The sequence below is a fragment of the Babylonia areolata genome, chromosome 29 (assembly GCF_041734735.1).
Source record: "Babylonia areolata isolate BAREFJ2019XMU chromosome 29, ASM4173473v1, whole genome shotgun sequence".
Classification (NCBI taxonomy): Eukaryota; Metazoa; Mollusca; class Gastropoda; order Neogastropoda; family Buccinidae; genus Babylonia; species Babylonia areolata.
Window position 1 is genome coordinate 4643032 of NC_134904.1, and position 24018 is coordinate 4667049.

General features: G+C 42.0%; 1 protein-coding gene across 1 annotated transcript in view; it reads right to left on the reverse strand.

The window, feature by feature from the left end:
- Positions 1-24018, reverse strand: part of LOC143302332 (uncharacterized) — a 74399-nt gene that overhangs the window by 22679 nt on the left and 27702 nt on the right. Inside the window, exons 17-26 of the mRNA XM_076616948.1 lie at positions 22359-22392; positions 21851-21909; positions 20150-20287; positions 19575-19694; positions 18667-18738; positions 16161-16290; positions 13701-13804; positions 13490-13525; positions 11802-11929; positions 10402-10469 (exon numbers count right to left, since the gene is read on the reverse strand). Coding sequence (XP_076473063.1) covers positions 10402-10469; positions 11802-11929; positions 13490-13525; positions 13701-13804; positions 16161-16290; positions 18667-18738; positions 19575-19694; positions 20150-20287; positions 21851-21909; positions 22359-22392 — 889 coding nt within the window. The remainder of the gene's footprint in view (positions 1-10401; positions 10470-11801; positions 11930-13489; positions 13526-13700; positions 13805-16160; positions 16291-18666; positions 18739-19574; positions 19695-20149; positions 20288-21850; positions 21910-22358; positions 22393-24018) is intronic.

Genomic DNA, 24018 nt, shown 5'->3' on the forward strand with positions numbered 1-24018 from the left:
CATTCTTGCTCCAACAGGTCATGATGTTTTTTCACAATACCCAGCAAGATGTGAAGGTAGGGTGGTGTGACCTGCTCCAGTTCTATATCTAAAACTGGTTTCCTGATCACATTGTTGTACAGTCTTGCTGTTGACTTCACTTTTCCTGCCTGTCTGTACTTCTGATAATTTCTCTTGATCTGAGTTACGGTCCTCTGGGTGATGTTTCCATCATTGTATTCAGGTGGTGTTTGGATCTGTGTCTTGGATGATGTACAGTACAGGCATGGGTGAATTGCCTGTGCACCTGACAATCCATACATCTTAGTTAAAAACTCATAATCCCCAAACAGAAACAAGCGAGTTTGCTTGCCTCTCCATTGCATGGTCTGGAGTTCTTTGATTTGGTCTTTGTAGGGATCCAACAGCCTCCTCAAATTTTCTGGGGTGTCTTTGCATTCTGCTATGTTGAAGACACAAGTGTTGTATCTTGAGTTGGCATTGGCAAGGTTTGCGACCTGAAGCATAAGTTTAAATGACCCACCACCATGATCTCCACCAATCTTAACCCAGATTTCACTCTCAGGTATGCTCCCATCATGCCATGTTAGACGGCCCTGACTGTCATAAGCATCCAGCAATTTGTTGACAAAAGCTGGGACATCCTTAATGCCTGCAGATGGAGTTGGAAGTAGTTCCATCTGCCCCTCATTATCATTCCATACCTCTAGGGTTCTCATCTGGCCTTCTACTTCTGCACATTGTGCCTTAATTTGTTCTTTTTTCTCTTTCCTTTCACTGGCAAAATTAATCCCAAGTCTTCTGAGTAAACATTTACCTTGCCTGTATTTTGTCAAACTGATGCTAAGCCCTGCACGGATAGCAGCACCTTCCTTTGCTGATATGGTCACTGGAGCACAGTTGGCTTCTTTGAGAACCAGTTTCTTGCGGGCTTTGTTTGCTGCCTTCAGTTCTGTGCCCTGCTGCTTGGCCGCGTCTTCTTCAGTATTTCCAGACACATTCATCCGGATTGCATTCATGAATTTTGCACGTTTCTTTCTGAGTGGGGTCCGGGCTTGCGCTGATGCTTTCCGCGGTTTGATAATTTTTTTCAAAACAATAGGTTGCCCACCAGTTTTGCATGTGACAGTCATTTTGTCACTGGATTGTGACATCTCAATGCAAACAAGTTTAGTCAAATATTTTCTTTCTTGCTGGGTCAAAGGTGCCGTCAACTGACTCAGGGGCCGTAGAATTTGCTGTTTGAAAGGAGACATTGCTTTATCGATGCCTGTTGAAACTGTCTGCACTGATGCTGTCCTTGGATCTTTTTCTGGGGTTGACGTGGACGCAGCAGGGATACAGAAGGAAATATCATTATCCACTTGAGTGTCTGACTGGCACTGTTGTTGTTTGGGAACACCAGATTTCTTTACCTTTTTTTCTGGTCTTTGTCACAACTTGTGACGACAGTTAGGGCGTGTGGCCCGTCTTCGTTTTTCTCCCCCCTCTTCTTTCACTTTCCCTCCTTCTCCCATCCTTCAGTTCGGGTAGAAGTCTTGATTTGCGCACGAACCACGTGCATGCATATTACTCGCTCACCTGAGCGAATATGAAATATTGTTGGGCAGCAACAATATTCGAGGCTTTTGCAGCCCGACTGCCGAAGTGTACGGGTCGTTCCTGTTGTTGGTGGGGTAGCTACCCCGACATCTAGGCACCATACGAAGTGAGGACCGGCTGTTCTCCATGGGAGCCACTTCTGTGTTTCTTCGTCTGTCTTCGTCGTCGTCGTGTCTTTGTGGTGGTCGTTAGTGTACGCCACCTGTGGCAGGTAAGAAGCCGCTTGTCTATTTAGCTTGGTTGTACTTCTGTCAGGGATGTAGGTGTGTAAAGATGTTCGACAAGAAAGCAAGCTGTACGTTAGGTTTTGGCACAATCTATTTCGTTAATTACTCGTGTGCTACCACCGAGTGAATATGTACTTTTTCTTGTGTCGGCTAATATTTTTGCCAATTTTATTGTTATTGAGTTTTAAAATGATACGATTTTACCTTAGTTCACTGTTGGGTAAAATTGGGCGTTGGCTCTGTATGATAGGTGTAGAGAGTGCGAGTGCCGTATATTACTCCTATAATTCGTCTTGTCAATGGAATTATATTCCAGGTTTTCATTTTGAATGTGCTGTACATTTGTTTTTTGTTAATTATATCGTTAGAATTAGTATTGCTCAGTACGGGGGGAACATTCCGTAATGTTCCAGCTCTCGCTGTGTGCTGTGTGTCCCGGGCCTTTCGTCTGGTGACCCAGATCTTCGCCCCCTCCTGCCCTGTGACTGTTGTCCTGGGTCTTCGCCCCTTTCTGCCCTGTGACTGGTGTCCTGGGTGTTCGTCCCCTCCTGCCCTGTGACTGCTGTCCTGGGTCTTCGCCCCTTCCTGCCCTGTGACTGGTGTCCTGTGTTCCGGGCCTTTTGACTTGCAGCCTGGTCCATTGCTTGGCATTGTATGCCGAGTCCTGGCACCTTGGCCTTTTGACCGGGGGCTTGTGCCTTGGGTCGACCCCGCCGAAGTTTGTCTGGGCCGTGTGTCAGTTTTTTTTGTTTTTGTTGTTTTCCTCTTAAGAGGAAAACTTCCTGAACCCGCCAAAGACTAAAGCATCTGTGTACCAGTCCTGGTTTTGGGGGCGATTTGCTTCTCTTTGAGTGTGTGTGTGGAAAATTGCTTTTGATTACATTTGGGAGAATCCGTAGTTTTGTATACGACTTCTGTTCGTTTTTTTGTTTTTTTTTGTTGAAGTTATAGTATATGGTTGTTTTGTTGTTGTTTTTTGCAAGTATAGGCTGTGTGGGTAAGGTTGCGTGAGTGGGATAGACAGAGCGGAAGAGAATAAATTTTGTGTGGACGAGAAATATCTGTATTCTGTGTTTGTGTTGTCGGGTGAATTGGGTTGGGCGTTAGGTTTTAAAATAGTTCTCGACCTCTTCCCTAGGGGGGTCGTGACAATGGTGGAGATGCGGGGTAGCAAGTTCTAGGGAATGTAACACGGGTTGGGGGGTAGGGTGTGATCGTCTTGTTCGTCTACGTTTTATGTTGCAGGCATTTCGTTTTGGTTAGCTTCTGTGGGGGTGATTAAGGTTGTTAGATTGTTAGGTTCTTACTGTTGGACGGTTGAGTGAAGTGGGGACCTGGAGTTAGTGACTTAGAAACTTAATCTTAATTCAAGTTTTGTGTAGTTGTTGCACATTGTGAATTAAGAAAACATGCCTGTAACACGAAAAACTTCTGCGGCCTCTACTCCTAGTTCGGGGTCACGGGGGGTCAGGGCAGAAGGCAGTACACCTTCTCTGAGTGCTGAAAAAAAGACTGAATTGTCCGGATGGATTCAGGGCCACCTGAAGGAGGCTAATCCTGAAGGTGCTTTCGATGAAGGCTTGAAGAATGAGTCTAATGCCGTACCTTCTCAGGACATGTACTCAAAGTTCAGGGTGTTGGGCACTGACTTAGGTTTGTCTGGAGAGGCGTTGGCCCGGTTTGTGGTTGATGCAGTAGCCAGGGAGGAAGAGCGTCAGGCTAGGGAGGAAGAGCGTCAGGCTAGGGATGAAGAGAGAAAGTACAGACAATGGAAGGATAGAAAAGAAGAAGAGTATAGGAAGAAAAAAGATGAGGAGGAAAGACGTAGATTCGAGAGGAAAATGGAACTGCGCCAGGAAGAGCTAGAAGCTCACACGGCTCATCAGTTTCCGCTTGTGCCGTATGATGAGAAAGACGATTTCGATAGCTTCCTTAACCACTTTGAGAGAGTGGCGGGATTAAATAAGTGGAAGCGTAGCTCCTGGGCAGCCCGCCTGGTGGCCCTTTTGCAGGGTCGGGCGAGAGACGCCTGCCTACGGTTACAACCAGAACAACTACACGATTATGACATCTTAAAAGCGGCTCTGCTTTACGAATTCCGTCTGGATGCAGATTCCTACCGCAAACGGTTCCGTTCAATGCGGAAATTAGCGGAAGAGACGTTTGATCAGTTTCTGGGCAGGCTGAAGGTTTGTTTCTCCCGGTGGTGTGTGGCCGCTGGACGGGATGAATCTGATGCAGAGGACATTAAAGATCTGGTCCTTCAGGAGCAGTTCTTGACCACACTCAATCCCGATCTCGTCACTGAAGTTCGGCGTGAGGAACCCAATAGAGTTGAGGACGTTGCCCATATCACTACTAAAATTGTCAATGCTCGGAGAGCAGGTCGCAGGGCGGAAGCTGAATTTCGAGTTTCCAAAAAAGGTAGTAGGGTTTCTGACCGCAGTTTCAATCTGGGCGCGGAGAAAAAAGGACCTCCACATGGGTCAGGGGATTCAGCTCCAAACAACGTAAAGGGAAGAGACTTTACAAGAATACCTGCCTGCTTCAACTGCGGGAAGCCAGGTCACTTGGCCAAAGAGTGCCGGCAACCCAAGAGGGTCTCACTCATTGCTCATGTCTCACCTGTACAGGGTGTTAATGCAATGACCCCGACGCTTTGCACGTCTTGTGCTTCCAAGCAGTACTCGCCTCGCTGCGAGGTTTCTGTCAATGGCCACACAGTGCAAGCTTTACGCGACACGGGAGCCCAGTTGATTGTTGTAGCCAGGCGACTCGTAAGACCTGACTGTTTTACTGGGGCCACAGTTCGCGTGGTGTTGGCAGAGTCAAGGTGCTCCTCAGTTCTGCCCATCGCCAGGGTGGACTTTCAGTCCCCGTTCATACAGGGTGTTTTGGACGTGGCTGTCATGGAGTCTCCTGTTGAGGAGGTTCTCATTGGGAATTGTGCTTGGAGAGGGGACGGCTCTTCAATGGTCGTGCCCGTCTATGCTGATCCCAGCCTTGTGGGCGCCGTTCAAACTAGAGCCCAGGCTGCAGCAAATGCCAAACCCTTGCCTCCCCTGCCCGTCAAGGATATTCAGATCCATGTGTCACGGGAAGACTTACAGCACCAGCAAAATGACGATCCTGATTTTCATCAGGCACGTGATAGGGCTGGTTCAGGCCTTTTACAGAAAACCCCTTCAGGCGAGGTCTCTTGTTTTAAAAAGCATGGGGTGCTGATGCGGCAGTTTAAAGATCACAGAGGCCAGGCGACCCAGATCTGTGTACCGAAGCCTTTGCGTTCCACAGTGCTACGCCTGGGCCATGAGGCTCCAATGTCTGGTCATTTGGGGTTTAGGCGGACGCAACAGAGAATATTTCCTCATTTCTATCGGCCAGGTATGTGCGGGGACATCAAACGCTTCGTTCTTTCCTGCGACAGGTGCCAAAAAACTGTACCAAAAGGGCAGGTTCCCAGAGTGCCTTTACTTAAAATGCCTCTGACTGTACCCTTCAGCCGAGAGGAACTATCCCACGATCGAGAGAGAATGCTTGGCGCTCGTGTGGGGCATACAAAAGTTCGAGCCATACCTGTACGACAAACCATTCGTCGTCCAGACTGATCATGCCCCCCTGCAATACCTGGATAGAGCAAAAACGGTCAGCGGCAGACTGACACGGTGGGCGCTGCAGCTCCAGCCTTTCTCCTTCATAGTGCAAGCTACCCCTGGAAAAGAAAATGTTGGAGCCGACTATCTCAGTCGTCTGCCGGAGCAAGAATCGGGATTTCCCGAAAAGTGATTTCGGCAGTGTTAATCAAAGAGTATGCGCAGTCCCATTTGACTTCTGCACATACCTCTATATTCTACTCTTAAATTAGGAAGCACACGCTTCCGCGTATCCTTACTAGCTGTAAAGTTAAGATAGCTTTCGTATAAATTTCTCTTCTCTTGTTTCGTTGGTCTGGACAAACTGTTTTGTTTTGGTAACTGTCCTTGACCACTAATAGACGTTCGGGAATGCGGAAGGGCAGGGCGAGAGTTGTCACGTGTGTCTGTCTGTCCGTCAGTCGTTGTGACGGTGTGTTTAAGTTCCAAACGTGAAGTTTGAACTTGAATGGGGGGTATTGTCACAACTTGTGACGACAGTTAGGGCGTGTGGCCCGTCTTCGTTTTTCTCCCCCCTCTTCTTTCACTTTCCCTCCTTCTCCCATCCTTCAGTTCGGGTAGAAGTCTTGATTTGCGCATGAACCACGTGCATGCATATTACTCGCTCACCTGAGCGAATATGAAATATTGTTGGGCAGCAACAATATTCGAGGCTTTTGCAGCCCGACTGCCGTAGTGTACGGGTCGTTCCTGTTGTTGGTGGGGTAGCTACCCCGACATCTAGGCACCATACGAAGTGAGGACCGGCTGTTCTCCATGGGAGCCACTTCTGTGTTTCTTCGTCTGTCTTCGTCGTCGTCGTGTCTTTGTGGTGGTCGTTAGTGTACGCCACCTGTGGCAGGTAAGAAGCCGCTTGTCTATTTAGCTTGGTTGTACTTCTGTCAGGGATGTAGGTGTGTAAAGATGTTCGACAAGAAAGCAAGCTGTACGTTAGGTTTTGGCACAATCTATTTCGTTAATTACTCGTGTGCTACCACCGAGTGAATATGTACTTTTTCTTGTGTCGGCTAATATTTTTGCCAATTTTATTGTTATTGAGTTTTAAAATGATACGATTTTACCTTAGTTCACTGTTGGGTAAAATTGGGCGTTGGCTCTGTATGATAGGTGTAGAGAGTGCGAGTGCCGTATATTACTCCTATAATTCGTCTTGTCAATGGAATTATATTCCAGGTTTTCATTTTGAATGTGCTGTACATTTGTTTTTTGTTAATTATATCGTTAGAATTAGTATTGCTCAGTACGGGGGGAACATTCCGTAATGTTCCAGCTCTCGCTGTGTGCTGTGTGTCCCGGGCCTTTCGTCTGGTGACCCAGATCTTCGCCCCCTCCTGCCCTGTGACTGTTGTCCTGGGTCTTCGCCCCTTTCTGCCCTGTGACTGGTGTCCTGGGTGTTCGTCCCCTCCTGCCCTGTGACTGCTGTCCTGGGTCTTCGCCCCTTCCTGCCCTGTGACTGGTGTCCTGTGTTCCGGGCCTTTTGACTTGCAGCCTGGTCCATTGCTTGGCATTGTATGCCGAGTCCTGGCACCTTGGCCTTTTGACCGGGGGCTTGTGCCTTGGGTCGACCCCGCCGAAGTTTGTCTGGGCCGTGTGTCAGTTTTTTTTGTTTTTGTTGTTTTCCTCTTAAGAGGAAAACTTCCTGAACCCGCCAAAGACTAAAGCATCTGTGTACCAGTCCTGGTTTTGGGGGCGATTTGCTTCTCTTTGAGTGTGTGTGTGGAAAATTGCTTTTGATTACATTTGGGAGAATCCGTAGTTTTGTATACGACTTCTGTTCGTTTTTTTTTTTTTTTTTTGTTGAAGTTATAGTATATGGTTGTTTTGTTGTTGTTTTTTGCAAGTATAGGCTGTGTGGGTAAGGTTGCGTGAGTGGGATAGACAGAGCGGAAGAGAATAAATTTTGTGTGGACGAGAAATATCTGTATTCTGTGTTTGTGTTGTCGGGTGAATTGGGTTGGGCGTTAGGTTTTAAAATAGTTCTCGACCTCTTCCCTAGGGGGGTCGTGACAGTCTTCCACCCCTACTCTGTTGTCGAAAGTGATCACATATTGGACACTGGCTTTCTGTTAGATTTGGATCAAACTGACACCATAAACGAGAAGCTTCATCAATTTGTGCCAGTGCAGTGGCTATTGATCCTGAAGTATTTGTGCGTTTGTGCAGTATGTTCAACCGCACGGTACAACACACACACACTGTTTTTGGGTGCACCCCCTCCCTGTCCTCCAAAACATTCAGACTGTAGAATCTATTGATATCAGAAGCAATACTTAGACATGTTGTTGATGACCTCTTTTTATCTTTCTGAAGCCTCTTGGACCTTTTCCCACAAAGTCTACACAAAGAATTTAAATGTTGTATATGCTTTGGGAGAGAGTGATCACTTTGCTCCATATTTGATTTCAATGTCTAGATACAACAACACTCACAAACAGTAAGAAAGGAGATGCAGAAAAGAGCGGAAAGAAAAGACAAATAAAAGACTGACTACTACTAATACTTCACTCTTGTTGATTCGTGATCTTGCTGTTACTGCTACTGTCACTGTTGCTTCTGCTTTGTTAGTGTTTTGAGCTGTACTGAGCAGTAGTTGTATCAATTTTGCTTATGATCTTGTAACTTGAGCGCAAAACCAGCACAACCAAACATAACCAGCATAATACAAACTTCACTTTTCTTGACTTTCACTCATAATATACGCATGTCTATATATGAAATTCTACAATGAATGTGTTACTGAGAGGTACATATATGTGTGCAGTGTAGACACTCAATGGCCCATCAATCACACACACACACACACACACACACACACACACACACACACTTGAGCTAATCAACACTGCTATGAAAAGTACTACGTGTATACGACTTTGACTACCGCTTCCACTACCACCACAATTGCAACTACACCTAATGCTGCTGCTATTACTGTTGCTATGTTTCTTAACTCTTTTTATTTTTCTAAATATCAAATGTGACTTTCTTCTGCGACGCTGCTAACTAGAACGATTATACACACAAGTCACCACCAGTTCACTGCAATGACTCAGCTTCCTGGCACAGTGCCAGTGTGTAGCATCTATCTGACCTGCCTCACAAAGACCTTAAATCGTCAGTTATTAATTCGTATAATTAAGTCACTCACATACGCGTTTCAGACACCAGATTTTGTCAGGCGAAAGACAACACCTGGAGCTAGATTCGTCCCTATTTTTTTTCCACAAAAAAACAGATGCACACTTTTTATAGATCCACAAACACAGGCAATCCAACGCATGACCGCACAGCCAAAAGACTGCAATAGTCAGGGAAAGTTGTGACCTAGATACAGTGCGCCGCGTGCAGTGCGCTCTGTGGCTGAACGGGTTAGGCAGGAGGCCATGTGCATGATAAAAAGAAGCCAGGACTAAATGTGCGATTTCGGAAGAGGGTGAACTGCCGTGGTCACCATCATCATTTACCTGTCAAAGTCATCCTTTACCTGTCATAGTCATCCTTTACCAATCCCACCTGTCACCATCATCATTTACCTGTCACAGTCATCCTTTACCTGTCAACCTGTCATAGTCATCCTTTACCTATCCCACCTGTCACCATCATCATTTACCTGTCAAAGTCATCCTTTACCTGTCATAGTCATCCTTTACCAATCCCACCTGTCACCATCATCCTTTACCGATCCCACCTGTCACCATCATCATTTTCCTGTCAGTCATCCTTTGCCTGTCATAGTCATCCTTTACCTATCCCACCTGTCACCATCATCCTTTGCCTGTCATAGTCATCCTTTACCTGTCATAGTCATACTTTACCTATCCCACCAGTCACCATCATCATTTACCTGTCATAGTCATCCTTTACCTGTCATAGTCATCCTTTACCTATCCCACCTGTCACCATCATCATTTGCCTGTCATAGTCATCCTTTACCTGTCATAGTCATCCTTTACCTATCCCACCTGTCACCATCATCATTTACCTGTCATAGTCATCCTTTACCTATCCCACCTGTCACCATCATCATTTACCTGTCACAGTCATCCTTTACCTATCCCACCTGTCACCATCATCATTTACCTGTCAGTCATCCTTTACCTATCCCACCTGTCACCATCATCCTTTGCCTGTCATATTCATCCTTTAACTATCCCACCTGTCACCATCATCATTTACCTGTCAGTCATCCTTTACCTATTCCACCTGTCACCATCATCCTTTGCCTGTCAGTCATCCTTTACCTAACCCACCTGTCACCATCATCATTTTCCTGTCACAGTCATCCTTTACCTATCCCACCTGTCACCATCATCATTTACCTATCCCACCTGTCACCATCATCCTTTACCTGTCACAGTCATCCTTTAACTATCCCACCTGTCACCATCATCATTTTCCTGTCACCATCATCCTTTACCTGTCATAGTCATCCTTTACCTATCCCACCTGTCACCATCATTCTTTACCTGTCATAGTCATCCTTTACCTATCCCACCTGTCACCATCATCATTTACCTGTCAGTCATCCTTTACCTGTCATAGTCATCCTTTACCTATCCCACCTGTCACCATCATCATTTTCCTGTCACAGTCATCCTTTACCTGTCATAGTCATCCTTTACCTATCCCACCTGTCACCATCATCATTTACCTGTCACAGTCATCCTTTACCTGTCATAGTCATCCTTTACCTATCCCACCTGTCACCATCATCATTTACCTATCCCACCTGTTACCATCATCATTTACTTGTCACCATCAACATTTACCTATCCCACCTGTTACCATCATCATTTACTTGTCACCATCAACATTTACCTATCCCACCTGTCACCATCATCATTCACCTGCCACAGTCATACTTTACCTATCCCACCTGTCACACTTGTTTCTCAAGGTCAGAAGACAAAGACACGTACCACTGGCATACTTTAGGGTGTTTTTGACGAAGCGGTCATCCACAATGATGAGGGCACCCCAGTCTTTCCTGCAACAAAGCACCTCAGGTGTACGTCTCTGTGACATCCACCCCCACACCCCCCCCTCTCTCTCTCTGTTTGGGAAGCAGATTCTTGGTGTTCTGCATCACCGTATGTGGTGGTGCAGCACTATCGACATCAAACTCAAACTTAATTTTTCCATCACCTGTTGCAAAAAAAAAAAAAAAAAAAAAAAAAATGTAATAAACATATTTCCGAAGCTGGTGATAAATATCAACACTTAAGTAACAAGAGAGGCAAGGCCTTCAAGACTCACTTGTGATAAATTAAGTCCCCTAGCATTAATTACAGAGTAATTTCCCTTTTTTACTATCTGCACCAAAACGTTTGCAAAATAAATAAAAATTCCATGCTTAGCAAAAGAAGTTCCTGTTTGAACAAAAAATGATAATAATGACTCCTCTTGTTGTTGTGTCAGAATAAGAGGTCAAAGTGCCAAGTTTAGAGAATACAAAAAATATAAATATAACAGTAAATGCAGTTTGCATATAATTAGGCTTCTTTTTTTTTTTTTTTGTGCCCATCCCAGAGGTGCAATATTGTTTTAAACAAGATGACTGGAAAGAACTGGATTTTTCCTATTTTTATGCCAAATTTGGTGTCAACTGACAAAGTATTTGCAGAGAAAATGTCAATGTTAAAGTTTACCACGGACACACAGACAACCGAACACCGGGTTAAAACATAGACTCACTTTGTTTACACAAGTGAGTCAAAAATAGGTGCTGTTTTCCCCATCCAATGGCTGTTAATCATTTTTCACAATGATCTACACAAGCACATCTTTTGTTCCTCATCTCAAGACCAATCACATCTTTATTCCAGTTCTTTTTTAACTGCAAAAATGTGAACATTATCACACAACGCACTCACACATGCAGCCAATGAGCACTGACAGATTCTCACACGCAGGTGTTAAGTCCCTGCAATATTTCTCTCTGTTTGGGAAGCAGATTCTTGTTGCCCTGCATCACTGTATGTGGTGGTGCAGCACTATCAACATCACAACTCAAACTTGATTTTTTCCATCACCATTTGCAAAAGATGTAATAAACATTCCCGGATCTGGAAATAAATATCAACACTGTAGTAAAAAAACAAAAAAAAACAAAACAAAAAAAACAACAACAAAGGTGCTGTTTTTCCCCATCCACTGGTAACTGAACATTTTTCACAATGATCTACAAGCACGTCTTTTTCCCTCATCTCAAGACCAATCACATCTTTATATTCCGGTTCTTTCAATTGGAACGTTACAAAAAATATGACAGCACACCAGTCGGCACATGCAGCCGATGAGCAGAGATGCAGATTCTCACCTGTGTCGGATGCACCTGCCCAGGGCCTGGTTCAGAGCTCTGAAAGCCTGGATCTCGTACCACTGGCTCCCCGACAGCAGTCCTCGTGACGAATGGTACTTGTCGTTGTACTTCCTCTTCAGCTCCACCTGTGAACATCTTGTGTTGGGATTGACTGTCACAATGCTAGCCATGGCTTAATTAATTGAAGTGATGGTCTAGAGGTAACGCGTCCGCCTAGGAAGCGAGAGAATCTGAGTGTGCTGGTTCAAACCACAGCTCAGCTGCCGATATTTTCTCCCTCTCCGCTAGACCTTGAGTGGTGGTCTGGACGCTAGTCATTCGGATGAGACAATAAACCGAGATCCTGTGTGCAGCATGCACTTCGCAGACGTAAAAGAACCCATGGCAACAAAAGGGTTGTTCCTGGCAAAATTCTGTAGAAAAAAATCCACTTCGATAGGAAAAACAAATAAAACTGCACGCAGGAAAAAATACAAAAAAATGGGTGGCGCTGTAGTGTAGCGACGTGCTCTCCCTGGGAAGAGCAGCCCGAATTTCACACAGAGAAATCTGTTGTGATAAAAAGAAATACAAATCAAATATTACCTGTGTCGGGGGTTGACTAACAACAATATCACTAGCGTTCGGTTAACCTGTGTTTGTGCTGACTGCCGTTGTGGGACGAAGGGTGGGGCTTGCTTTTCTGACAAGGATGGCTCTTGAACTCACTCTACTCTGAGTTAACTCGTACCATGATCACTTCCCCGTGGACCTGGTACAAGTATTCTCGTACCAGTACACTATTCTAATTTCGTTTTTTCTTGCTTGGTACAGTCAGCTTTCTACACTGAGCTGTTTACTGAATCCGGAAGCATGAAAACGAAGCTTTGTTTGGCTGATGAAATCAATAATTCTCCAATTATTTTTGCCATCCAAGTGAACAACCCTACTTTTTACTGCAGTGGTCTCATGCAGTACTGGTCCAGGGGCAGTGGCAGCAGGCATGTAGCTGTGGGGTAGAGCAAGGTAAAACACAGTGAGCAAGTCTTCACGGAAATTTTGCGAGTTAACTCACTCAGTACGGCCAGTCTTCTCTTCTCCTCTACACAGACCCCTCGGATGTCCAGTGGGTGTCTGAATGACCCAACCTTTAGTTTCCGTCATCAGAATTGTGGTATTCTCTGTCAACATTCACCTCTTCAGTATAAGAGCCTTCCGCTTGCAATATTTTGATGATGGTAATTGGGGTGAAACGCTGTTAACGTCGTCCCTTTCGCCGTTCATATGGAGAAAGTTAAATACTGAATACACAGTGTACCTGAAGGCAGAACCAGTGTTTTGTTGTTGTTGTTTTTCATGAGGGAGAAAAGAGTTAAAGGGATGTAACCAGCCAATTGCTAAAAAAAAATATTGTACTTTTGTTCAGAGCTCAGAAAAGGGGGAGAAATATAACACAAAAGCACTTGGTGTGCGTTTGAGTTCGTGTGAGCAAGTGAGCTATTTCAATGGTGTCCTTGGTGTGAGAAAGAAAATCTAAGTGTACAGGAGAGAGGGAGAGAGACAGGAGCATGAGAGAGAGAGAAAGGAGGGGAAGAGGGGATTAGTGAGAGAACTCTAATTCAACAAAACACACACACACACACACACACACACACACACACACACACAGACACACACACACACACACATCCCTGTCCAATACAAACCTGAAGGTCCTTGAAGTTTGGGTATGGAATGCCAACCTGAAACAACAAGAAATATCTGATAATCAACATGGTTAAGGCATGCATTTCACATTTAATTCCAGAAAAGCCAACATTTCTTCATTACGCTTGAAGACAAAGAAACTTTAATTCACCCTTGTAATACATCCAGATTCCGAAAGACGAACACATGCTCCATTTTTTTTTTACTCACAGTGATGACAGCTCTGGCGAAGTTGTCAGCAAAGTCCAACCCCTCGCTGACTTTCCCCCGACACACCGCAAAGAACAGAGCGCCATCTACACCACCGTCATCACCTGCAGAAAGAGTGACAAAGAAAAGGTAATCAATAAAAGATTAAAGAATGACGGAAACAAAGTAATCGACTAAAGAAAAGGTAATCAATAAAAGATTAAAGAATGATGGAAACAAAGTAATCGACTAAAGAAAAGGTAATCAATAAAAGATTAAAGAATGATGGAAACAAAGTAATCGACTCAATAAAAGGTAATCAATAAAAGATTAAAGAATGATAGGTAATCAATAAAAGATTAAAGAATGATGGAAACAAAGTAATCAACTAAATAAAAGGTAATCAATAAAAGATTAAAGAATGATGGAAACAAAGTAATCGACTAAAGAAAAGGTAATCAATAAAAGATTAAAGAATGATGGAAAGAAAGTAATCGACTAAAAGGTAATCAATAAAAGATTAAAGAATGATGGAAACAAAGTAATCAACTAAAGAAAAGGTAATCAATAAAAGATTAAAGAATGATGGAAGCAAAGTAATCGACTCAATAAAAGGTAATCAATAAAAGATTAAAGAATGATAGGTAATCAATAAAAGATTAAAGAACGATGGAAACAAAGTAATCAACTAAATAAAAGGTAATCAATAAAAGATTAAAGAATGATGGAAACAAAGTAATCCACTAAAGAAAAGGTAATCAATAAAAGATTAAAGAATGATGGAAACAAAGTAATCCACTAAAGAAAAGGTAATCAATAAAAGATTAAAGAATGATGGAAGCAAAGTAATCCACTAAAGAAAAGGTAATCAATAAAAGATTAAAGAATGATGGAAACAAAGTAATCGACTAAAGAAAAGGTAATCAATAAAAGATTAAAGAATGATGGAAAGAAAGTAATCGACTACAGAAAAGGTAATCAATAAAAGATTAAAGAATGATGGAAACAAAGTAATCAACTAAATAAAAGGTAATCAATAAAAGATTAAAGAATGATGGAAACAAAGTAATCGACTCAATAAAAGGTAATCAATAAAAGATTAAAGAATGATGGAAACAAAGTAATCCACTAAAGAAAAGGTAATCAATAAAAGATTAAAGAATGATGGAAACAAAGTAATCGACTACAGAAAAGGTAATCAATAAAAGATTAAAGAATGATGGAAACAAAGTAATCAACTAAATAAAAGCACTAAACCAACAAAACAGAAAATCACAAAGGACAGAAACATGTACTAGCAATCTAAAAAGACAATGGGTGTCATTGCTGTATATTGTTAACTAACTTGGCCTCCAGGAAAAACTTTAAAAAATGATAAACATTTCAATGGCAAAGATGCTTTCTTTTCTCTTCTTTTACCTACCTTTTTTTATATTTTTTTTTAATCAGACCCGCAGGAAATCTTTCTGTTTCAGATGGTGAATTCAATTCAGTCTTCCCATTATCATAATCATTTTACCCACACACATCACTTTTGCAAGGCTGAAACTAAACGAACTTACAATTCTTAAAAACAAGCGAATGGAGATGCATTTGGTGAAAAAGGAAAGAGTAACCAGCAACTTTCTGTTTGCTTTTGTTGCCCCAGCAGCAATTTTGGGGACGGTTGTTCAAACACAAAACAAAATGAAACCAAAGGTACTGCATGAATCATATTCACCATACACAGAATGAAGTACCTTAATTATGTTGAAACTGCTTGAGAAGCAATGCTTTTAGATTTGTTTTAAAGGATTTGAGTGAAGAGCTATAACAGACTAAGAAAAACAGTGAATTCTAGGTTTGTACTGGGACTGTACTCCATTGGATGTAAGCATAATTATCAGCTGATGTAAAAATACTTTAAACAGTAATAATAATTTCTTTCTGAAAAATAAGAAAACAATACCAAAAAAGAAAAAAAATGTTCGCAAGTATGAGAGTAGTGGGCACTGTCAAACAAAAGCAAAATATATTACCCAAGAACTGAAATACTTTCTATAATGATATCAAGTAACCATAGTTTTTATAACAATATCAAGTGGAGTGATGGCCTAGAGGTAACGCATCCGCCTAGGAAGCGAGAGAATCTGAGCGCGCTGGTTCGAATCACAGCTCAGCCGCCGATTTTTTCTCCCCCTCCACTAGACCTTGAGTGGTGGTCTGGACGCTAGCCATTCGGATGAGACGATAAACCGAGGTCCCATGTGCAGCACGCACTTAGCGCATGTAAAAGAACCCACGGCAACAAAAGGGTTGTTCCTGGCAAAATTCTGTAGAAAAATCCATGTCAACAGGAAAAACAAATAAAACTGCAGGCAGGAAAAATACAAAAAAATGGGTGGCGCTGTAGTATAGCGACGCGCTCTCCCTGGGGAAAGCAGCCCGAATTTCACACAGAGAAATCTGTTGTGATAAAAAGAATACAAAATACCGTCTTACCGCACTCTTCAGCGCGATGAATGATGCTGTAAAAACCGCAAATGATCTGCTCAAAATCCATTTTATCCGATCGCCGGGGCTCACACATCAAGTGCTTGTGTTCCTCCATCCTCGCCCAAAGTCCTGTTGCCTGCAGGGTAATAATAATAATAATAATAATAATAATTCATAATTTTTCTAAGGCACAATATCCAGTACTCATGCTGCTCCAAGCGCCTTGCATCATCGAGCCAGATATAAACATAACATAAAAACATTACAACAGCTCAATCCAATGTGTTCACAGAATGAATAAAAAAGCATGATCCACCAAACAATAAAACTATCAAGTAAATAATGCTTAGATTAAAAAGAAATACATTCCTTAAAAACACATATTTTTTAGACACACACATACATGTGGTAAACAGATATCGTAAAAATCGGGCTATTGAGCGCATCGTTATACAAGACACATCCCCTATCATTTTATTGTTTTTAATTGGGAATTTATTCACACATAAGCTAATAAGCCACAAATGTTACACGCACACACGAAGTGCAAAAACGTCTCAAAATTAGGCACAGAAAGTGAGAAACTTGACAGATTGCCTTCACTTTAAAAGCTGTATTGTAAGCATTGAATTACATTTTCAGCATGATGGAAGTTGTCTGAGCAAGGGCGATCAACTGGATGTTTCATGTGGATAAAAGCCATGTGTAAAATTGGAGGGTAAAAATGTGAACAGTTAACACTAGCACACTTTCACAGCGACTTAGACGGCAACACTTGATTTGACCTTAGTGTGTCATCGGGAAAACCCCGTAACATTGGAAAATTCCACAAACAAGCCGCGTCGTTATTTTAGCCGCTGGTGTCATGGTTCAGGGAAAACGTTGTGGCTATTCGTCCGAATTTTATGGTAATTATTATCACAGTTTAGCTGAACCCATTCAACACAAGGGAGTTTACAGCCTCAGCTGTCATACTGATGTGGAACAAGAGAGGCAAGGCCTTCAAGACTCACTTGTGATACACTTTAAAAAAAAAATCCAAGCTTTTTATGTATTGAGTATAGTTTCAAAATGTAATGTTTAAGATGAGAAAGATCATTTATAGCAAATTAAGTCCCCTAGCATTAATTACAGAGTAATTTCCCTTTTTTACTATCTGCACCAAAACGTTTGCAAAATAAATAAAACTTCCATGCTGAGCAAAAGAAGTTCCTGTTTGAACAGAAAATGATAATAATGACTGCTCTTGTTGTTGAGTCAGAATATCAGATCAAAGTGCCAAGTTTAGAGAATACAAAAAATATAACAGTAAATGCAGTTTGCATATAATTAGGCTTCATTTTTTATTTTTTTGTGCCCATCCCAGAGGTGCAATATTGTTTTAAACAAGATGAGTGGAAAGAACTGAATTTTTCCTATTTTTATGCCTAATTTGGTGTCAACTGACAAAGTATTTGCAGAGAAAATGTCAATGTTAAAGTTTACCATGGACACACAGACGCACAGACACACACAGACAACCGAACACCGGGTTAAAACATAGACTCACTCTGTTTACACAAGTGAGTCAAAAATGCAGAAAATACTCCGAAATATATTTAAAAGTCTATCATTACAAAAGAGACGACTGATGTTACTTTAAAAGTCAACCATTATAAATGAGACGGTAATGTTTAAAAGTTTATCATTTCAAAAGAGAAGGTAATGTTTCAAAGCCCATCACGAACAGGCAACACACAGAGGACAGTTTCAGTTTCAGTATCAGTAGCTCAAGGAGGCGTCACTGCGTTCTGACAAATCCATATACGCTACACCACATCTGCCAAGCAGATGCCTGACCATCAGCGTAACCCAATGCGTTTAGTCAGGCCTTGAGAAAAAAAAAGAAAAATTTTTAAAAAGGTGAATAAATAATAGATAAGTGTACATAAATAAGTAATAAATAAATAATAATTATAATATATAAAAAAGGGGTAGTAGTAGTAGTAATAATAATAACAATAATAAATAAATAAACAGAGGACAGCAGAATGTAAAGAACAGCTAAAAAAAAAAAAAGAAGAAGAAGCACACACCTTACATAAAACTCACAAAATGAACAAAAGCACAAAACAAACAACAATCAACTAGTGCGTGTGTGTGTGCGTGTGTGTGTGCTTATGTTTCTGTGTATGTGTTTGTGTCTGTGACTTTATATATTGTCACTAAAAACCATAAAATGATTCATGTGTTTGATTGTGTAATGAACTATATATATACATATATATATATATATATATATCAACATAATCACTTACATCTGTTATTGTTTATGTTCACATTTTTTCCCATCTATTCTGAATGTCATAATGAATTTATATATATACATAATAAAACGGTGGTCGACCCAAGAAAGTCCGGGAACAAAAAAATACAAAAACAAAAAAAAAAAACGAGTGCACACACAGACACACACTGTAACACACACACCGAAACACACAAGTATACAAAACCATGAAGTGAAACAAATTACCTTCCAACGGTTGGTCAATCTTTCCAACACCTTGTACGATGGCAGAAAACACAGAATTCCTTTTGGCACTTTCTGAAACACCAAAACAAAACCAAAAAAAAACATGACAAAAAATGTCAAACGTACGTGACTCAGCTTAATATGTTTTACTTTTTTAAGTTCTTCTTCTTCTTCTTCTGCGTTTGTGGGCTTCAACTCCCACGTTCACTCGTAAATACGCGAGTGGGCTTTTTACATGTATGACTGTTTTTACCCCGCCATGTAGGCAGCCATACTCCGTTTTCGGGGGTGTGCATGCTGGGTATGTTCTTGTTTCCATAACCCACTGAACGCTGACATGGATTACAGGATCTTTAACGTGCGTATTTGATCTTCTGCTTGCATATACACACGAGGGGGTTCAGGCACTAGCAGGTCTGCACATATGTTGACCTGGGAGATCATAAAAATCTCCACCCTTTACCCACCAGGTGCCGTCACCGTGATTCGAACCCGGGACCCTCAGACTGACAGTCCAGCGCTTGTTGGACTTTCAATCTGAGGGTCCTGGGATGGAATCCAAGTCACGGCACCTGGTGGGTAAATTGTGGAGAATCTTCCAATCTCACAGGTCAATGGATATGTACACCTGCTAGTGCCTGAACCCTCTACATGTAAGCATGCATGCAGAAGATCAAATGCACGTGTTAAAGATCCTGTAATTCATGTAAGTGTTGGGTGGGTTACAAAAACAAAAGCATGCCCAGTGTGAACATCCCTGAAATGGAAGTATGGCTGCCTACATGAAAAGGCAAAAAAACCCCAAAAAAACCCCACGGTCATATATGTACAACCCCACATGTACATGTATACGACAAGACAAAGGACATGACAAAGTCGTCAGAATCAAGACAGAAGCCCAGACTCACCTTGCAGACACTCAGGATGAGCTGACCCAAAGAATCCTGGAACACGAACGATTCCATGTTGCGATACACTGCCTGCAGGGAGGTGCCATCTGGTCCCTGCCCCACAGCCCCCACCCACACCTGGTGGACAGCCAATCAACAGTCACATTACATACTGACCACACCCACACCGTGTGGACACAGCCAATCAACAGTAATCTTACATACTGATCCCACCCACACCTGGTGGACACAGTCAATCAATAGTCACATTACATACTGACCCTACCAACACCTGGTGGACACAGTCAATCAAGTCACCTTACATACTGGCTACACCTACAACTGGGTAGGAACAGCCAATCAACAGTCACCTTACATATTGACTCCACCCACAGCCAATCAACAGTCACATTACATACTGACCCTATTACACCTGGTGGACCCAGCCAATCAACAGTCATCTTACATACTGACCCCCCCACACACACCTGGTGGACACAGCCAATCAACACTCACCTTGATAGTGATCCCACCAACGCCAATCAAAAGAAACCTTACATACTGGCCCCCTCCACACCTATCTATCTATCTACCTGTGAATCCTTGATGATGTGGTTGGCCTCCAGAGCGATGGGGAAGGGCTGGCCCAGCTCGGACTGGAACGAGTTCATCGGGGACAGGGTGCCACTGGTCAGGATCACGCTGCGACAGCACTCCAACTCTGCAAAGCCCTGCGTCACGCACACAGCTACTATTATATATATATATATATATATATACACACACATGTGGAGTGATGGCCTAGAGGTAACGCATCCGCCTAGGAAGCAAGAGAATTTGAGCGTGCTGGTTCAAATCACAGCTCAGCCGCCAAAATTTTCTCCCCCTCCACTAGACCTTAAGTGGTGGTCTGGTTGCTAGTCATTCGGATGAGACGATAAACCGAGGTCCCGTGTGCAGCATGCACTCAGCGCACGTAAAAGAACCCACGGCAACAAAAGGGTTGTCCCTGGGAAAAATTCTGTAGAAAAATCCACTTTGATAGGAAAAAAACAAATAAAACTGCACGCAGGAAAAATTACAAAAAAAATGGGTGGCGCTGTTAGTGTAGCGACGCGCTCTCCCTGGGGAGAGCAACCCGAATTTCACACAGAGAAATCTGTTGTGATAAAAAGAAAATACAAATACAAATACATACATACATATATATATATATATATATATATATATATATATATGTGCGATGTTTTCAGTCTCACTTTCTCAAGGAGGCGTCACTGAGCTTGGACATATCCTACAGATACCACCACCTCTGCAAGGCAGATGCCTGACCAGCAGCATAACCCAACCCGCGAGTCAGGCTTTGGGTGCATGCATATCTATATGTGTACCTGTCGCAGTGGATTTCTTCTTCAGAATTTTGCCAGAGGACAACACTTATGTTGCCGTGGGTTCTTTTTCAGTGTGCCAAGTGTGTGCTGCAATTTAACTCACTCAGTACGGCCAGTCCTCTCTTCTCCTCTACTAAAATACTCTGGAACAAACTGATACTTTCATGCATTTTCAGAGGAACATACGAGTACTAAAATACTCCGGAACAATCTGATACTTTCATGTATTTTCAGGAACACACAAGTACTAAAATACTCTGGAACAAACTGATACTTTCATGTATTTTCAGGAACACACGAGTACTAAAATACTCTGGAACAAACTGATACTTTCATGTATTTTCAGGAACACACGAGTACTAAAATACTCCGGAACAAACTGATACTTTCATGTATTTTCAGGAACACACTAAATTCTTCCTTCTTGATTAATGTGATGTTGGAAATCACCAAGGCCACCATTACTGATGAATAATTTCCACTTGCAGAGAGTGCACAAAACTGTATTAACCACTCCAAAATGTTACGGAAAAAGTTTTTTATTGTTGAAATTGTGTGTGTTGTGTTGTTGTGTTGTGTTTTGTGTGTGTGTGCATGTGTGTGTGTGTGTGTGTGTGTGTGCCTCTTTGTGTGTGCCTCTGTGTGTGTGTGTGTGTGTGTGTGTGTGTTAGTATGTGCATGTGTGTGTGAGTGCTTGTGTGTGCATGTCTGCATATGTGATACCTGTCCAAAAAAAAAAAAGCCAAAAAAAACCCACCCCAAACCTTTCTCATGGCCAAGTATATGAGTGTGTATGTCTCTGACACTAAACACAGAGGTAGGGAAAGTACTATGAGCTTTTGAAGAGGATAATATATCAATGAGTTTCACTCAGAAAACAAACAAACAAACAAACAATCTTACCACAGCTGGGTTCATGCACCAGAAGTTTAATGTGAACACCTCCACTGGAGTCTTCCGTCCTGAAAAAAAAAAAAAAAAATCAAAATCAACCAATCATTTCAAATTTCTTCTTTTTTTTCACTTATCCAGTCTAGCTATTATCAACATCTATATAGAGATCCATAGCCTTTATCATCAGCACACCACTGCTAGATACTTTAAAAAAAAAAACACCACAGAAATAAACTGAACAAAAAAAAAAAAAAAAAAGTACTTGAAGGTCAAGTTGTTTAGGGCTTAGGTCTTCATTCAGTAAAGGTTGCATTGTTTGAGAGGGCCAGTTAAAACTAAAAAAAATTCATCCTGAATAATTCATCCTGCAAATCATTAACAAGCCAGATGAAGTAATTAGCTTTTCATGTGGAACTCTGGATTCTTTTGGTTAAATGAATGCCTCCACTAGCCACTCTTGAACATTATGTTTGGAGAGTCCACATCATATTTAACAAATTTACACAGACTAGCTTACCGTAATTCTTTCTGGAGTTCAGCCAGGAACCATTCTGAAAGACAAAAGGTTTGCAAGGAGTTAAGGGATTGATTATGAAGCTCCAATGCAAGTACATTTGTCCTAAAAACGTGTATTGTGCATTCTCCAAACATGATAACATTCTTCTACAAAACCAACAGACAACAAAACAAAACAAAAAAAGAAAAAAAAAAAAACTTAAAAAGAAAACCCCTATCAACCAATGCATTTCCAAATAATTGTGTTGTTCGTATACAAGTTCCTATGTACCTGTGCCTATGCATTCCCAAGTACAGCTGCACTGCAGTTTCTGTGGACCAGCCCTACAACAGCTGAGTGCACTGTCAAGCCATACTTCATACACAAAACGCACACACACAATAAAAACATGTTCAACTGAGTTGTCAAATGATGTTGCAATTTAGAATTTACAGGATATGTTTCTTTAAACATTCTGCTCTTCTTCATACAAACACACTAACAAGCGTGTATGCATGTAAACATGCACACACACACACACACACACACTACATGTCTAATATTACTTAAAGTGTAAAATGATGTTAAAGAAAGAAAGAACAAAAATGCTCAAGACAGTTTCAGTAGCTCAAGGAGGCGTCACTGCGTTCGGACAAAACCATATACGCTACACCACATCTGCCAAGCAGATGCCTGACCAGCAGCGTAACCCAACGTGCTTAGTCAGGCCTTGAGAGAAAAAAAAAAAGGTGAATAAATAATAGATAAGCTTACATAAATAAATAAATAAATAAATAAACAATAATTATAATATAGAAAAAGGTAGTAGTAGTAATAATAATAATAATAAAATAATAATAATAATAAATAAATAAGACAACAATGATGATAAATAAGCAAATAAATGTAAAACATGAAGACACACATTCACACATACCCCCACACATGCATAACAGATATGCACCAAACATGCAGTTTCACAGATATGAAAGCACAGTCAAATACATATAAACGTACATGAGCTCCAACACACACACACACACACACACCACACACATTACCCTGCACCTCCTCTACCCCCCTCCTCCACACACTCAAGACGCTCAAGACAATCCCACTGAAAACATCACAGAACAATGTGGACCCTAAAACCAACAAGCTAAAGGCACCAAGTGATAACACAACAGGTTAACTCTCTCCATACGAACGGCGAAAGAGACGACGTTAACAGCGTTTCATCCCAATTACCATCATCAAAATACTGCAAGCGGAACGCTCTTATACTGAAGAGGTGAATGTTGACAAAGAATACCACAGTTCTGACGACGAAAGCTAAAGGTTGGGTCATTCAAACACCCACTGGACATCCGAGGGGTCTGTGTAGAGGAGAAGAGAGGACTGGCCGTACTGAGTGAGTTAAGAAAGCAGAATTGAACATGCCTCCTGCAGTACAGAAATATCCGTACACTGTGCAAGGTAAGTGACCATGAGTTACAGATAAATCGGTACTCAGGGTACAAAGTGGAGTGGTGGCCTACAGGTAACACATCCGCCTAGGAAGTGAGAGAATCTGAGCGCGCTGGTTCGAATCACGGCTCAGCCACCGATATTTTCTCCCCCTCCATGAGACCTTGAGTGGTGGTCCCGTGTGCAGCATGCACTTAGCGCATGTAAAAGAACC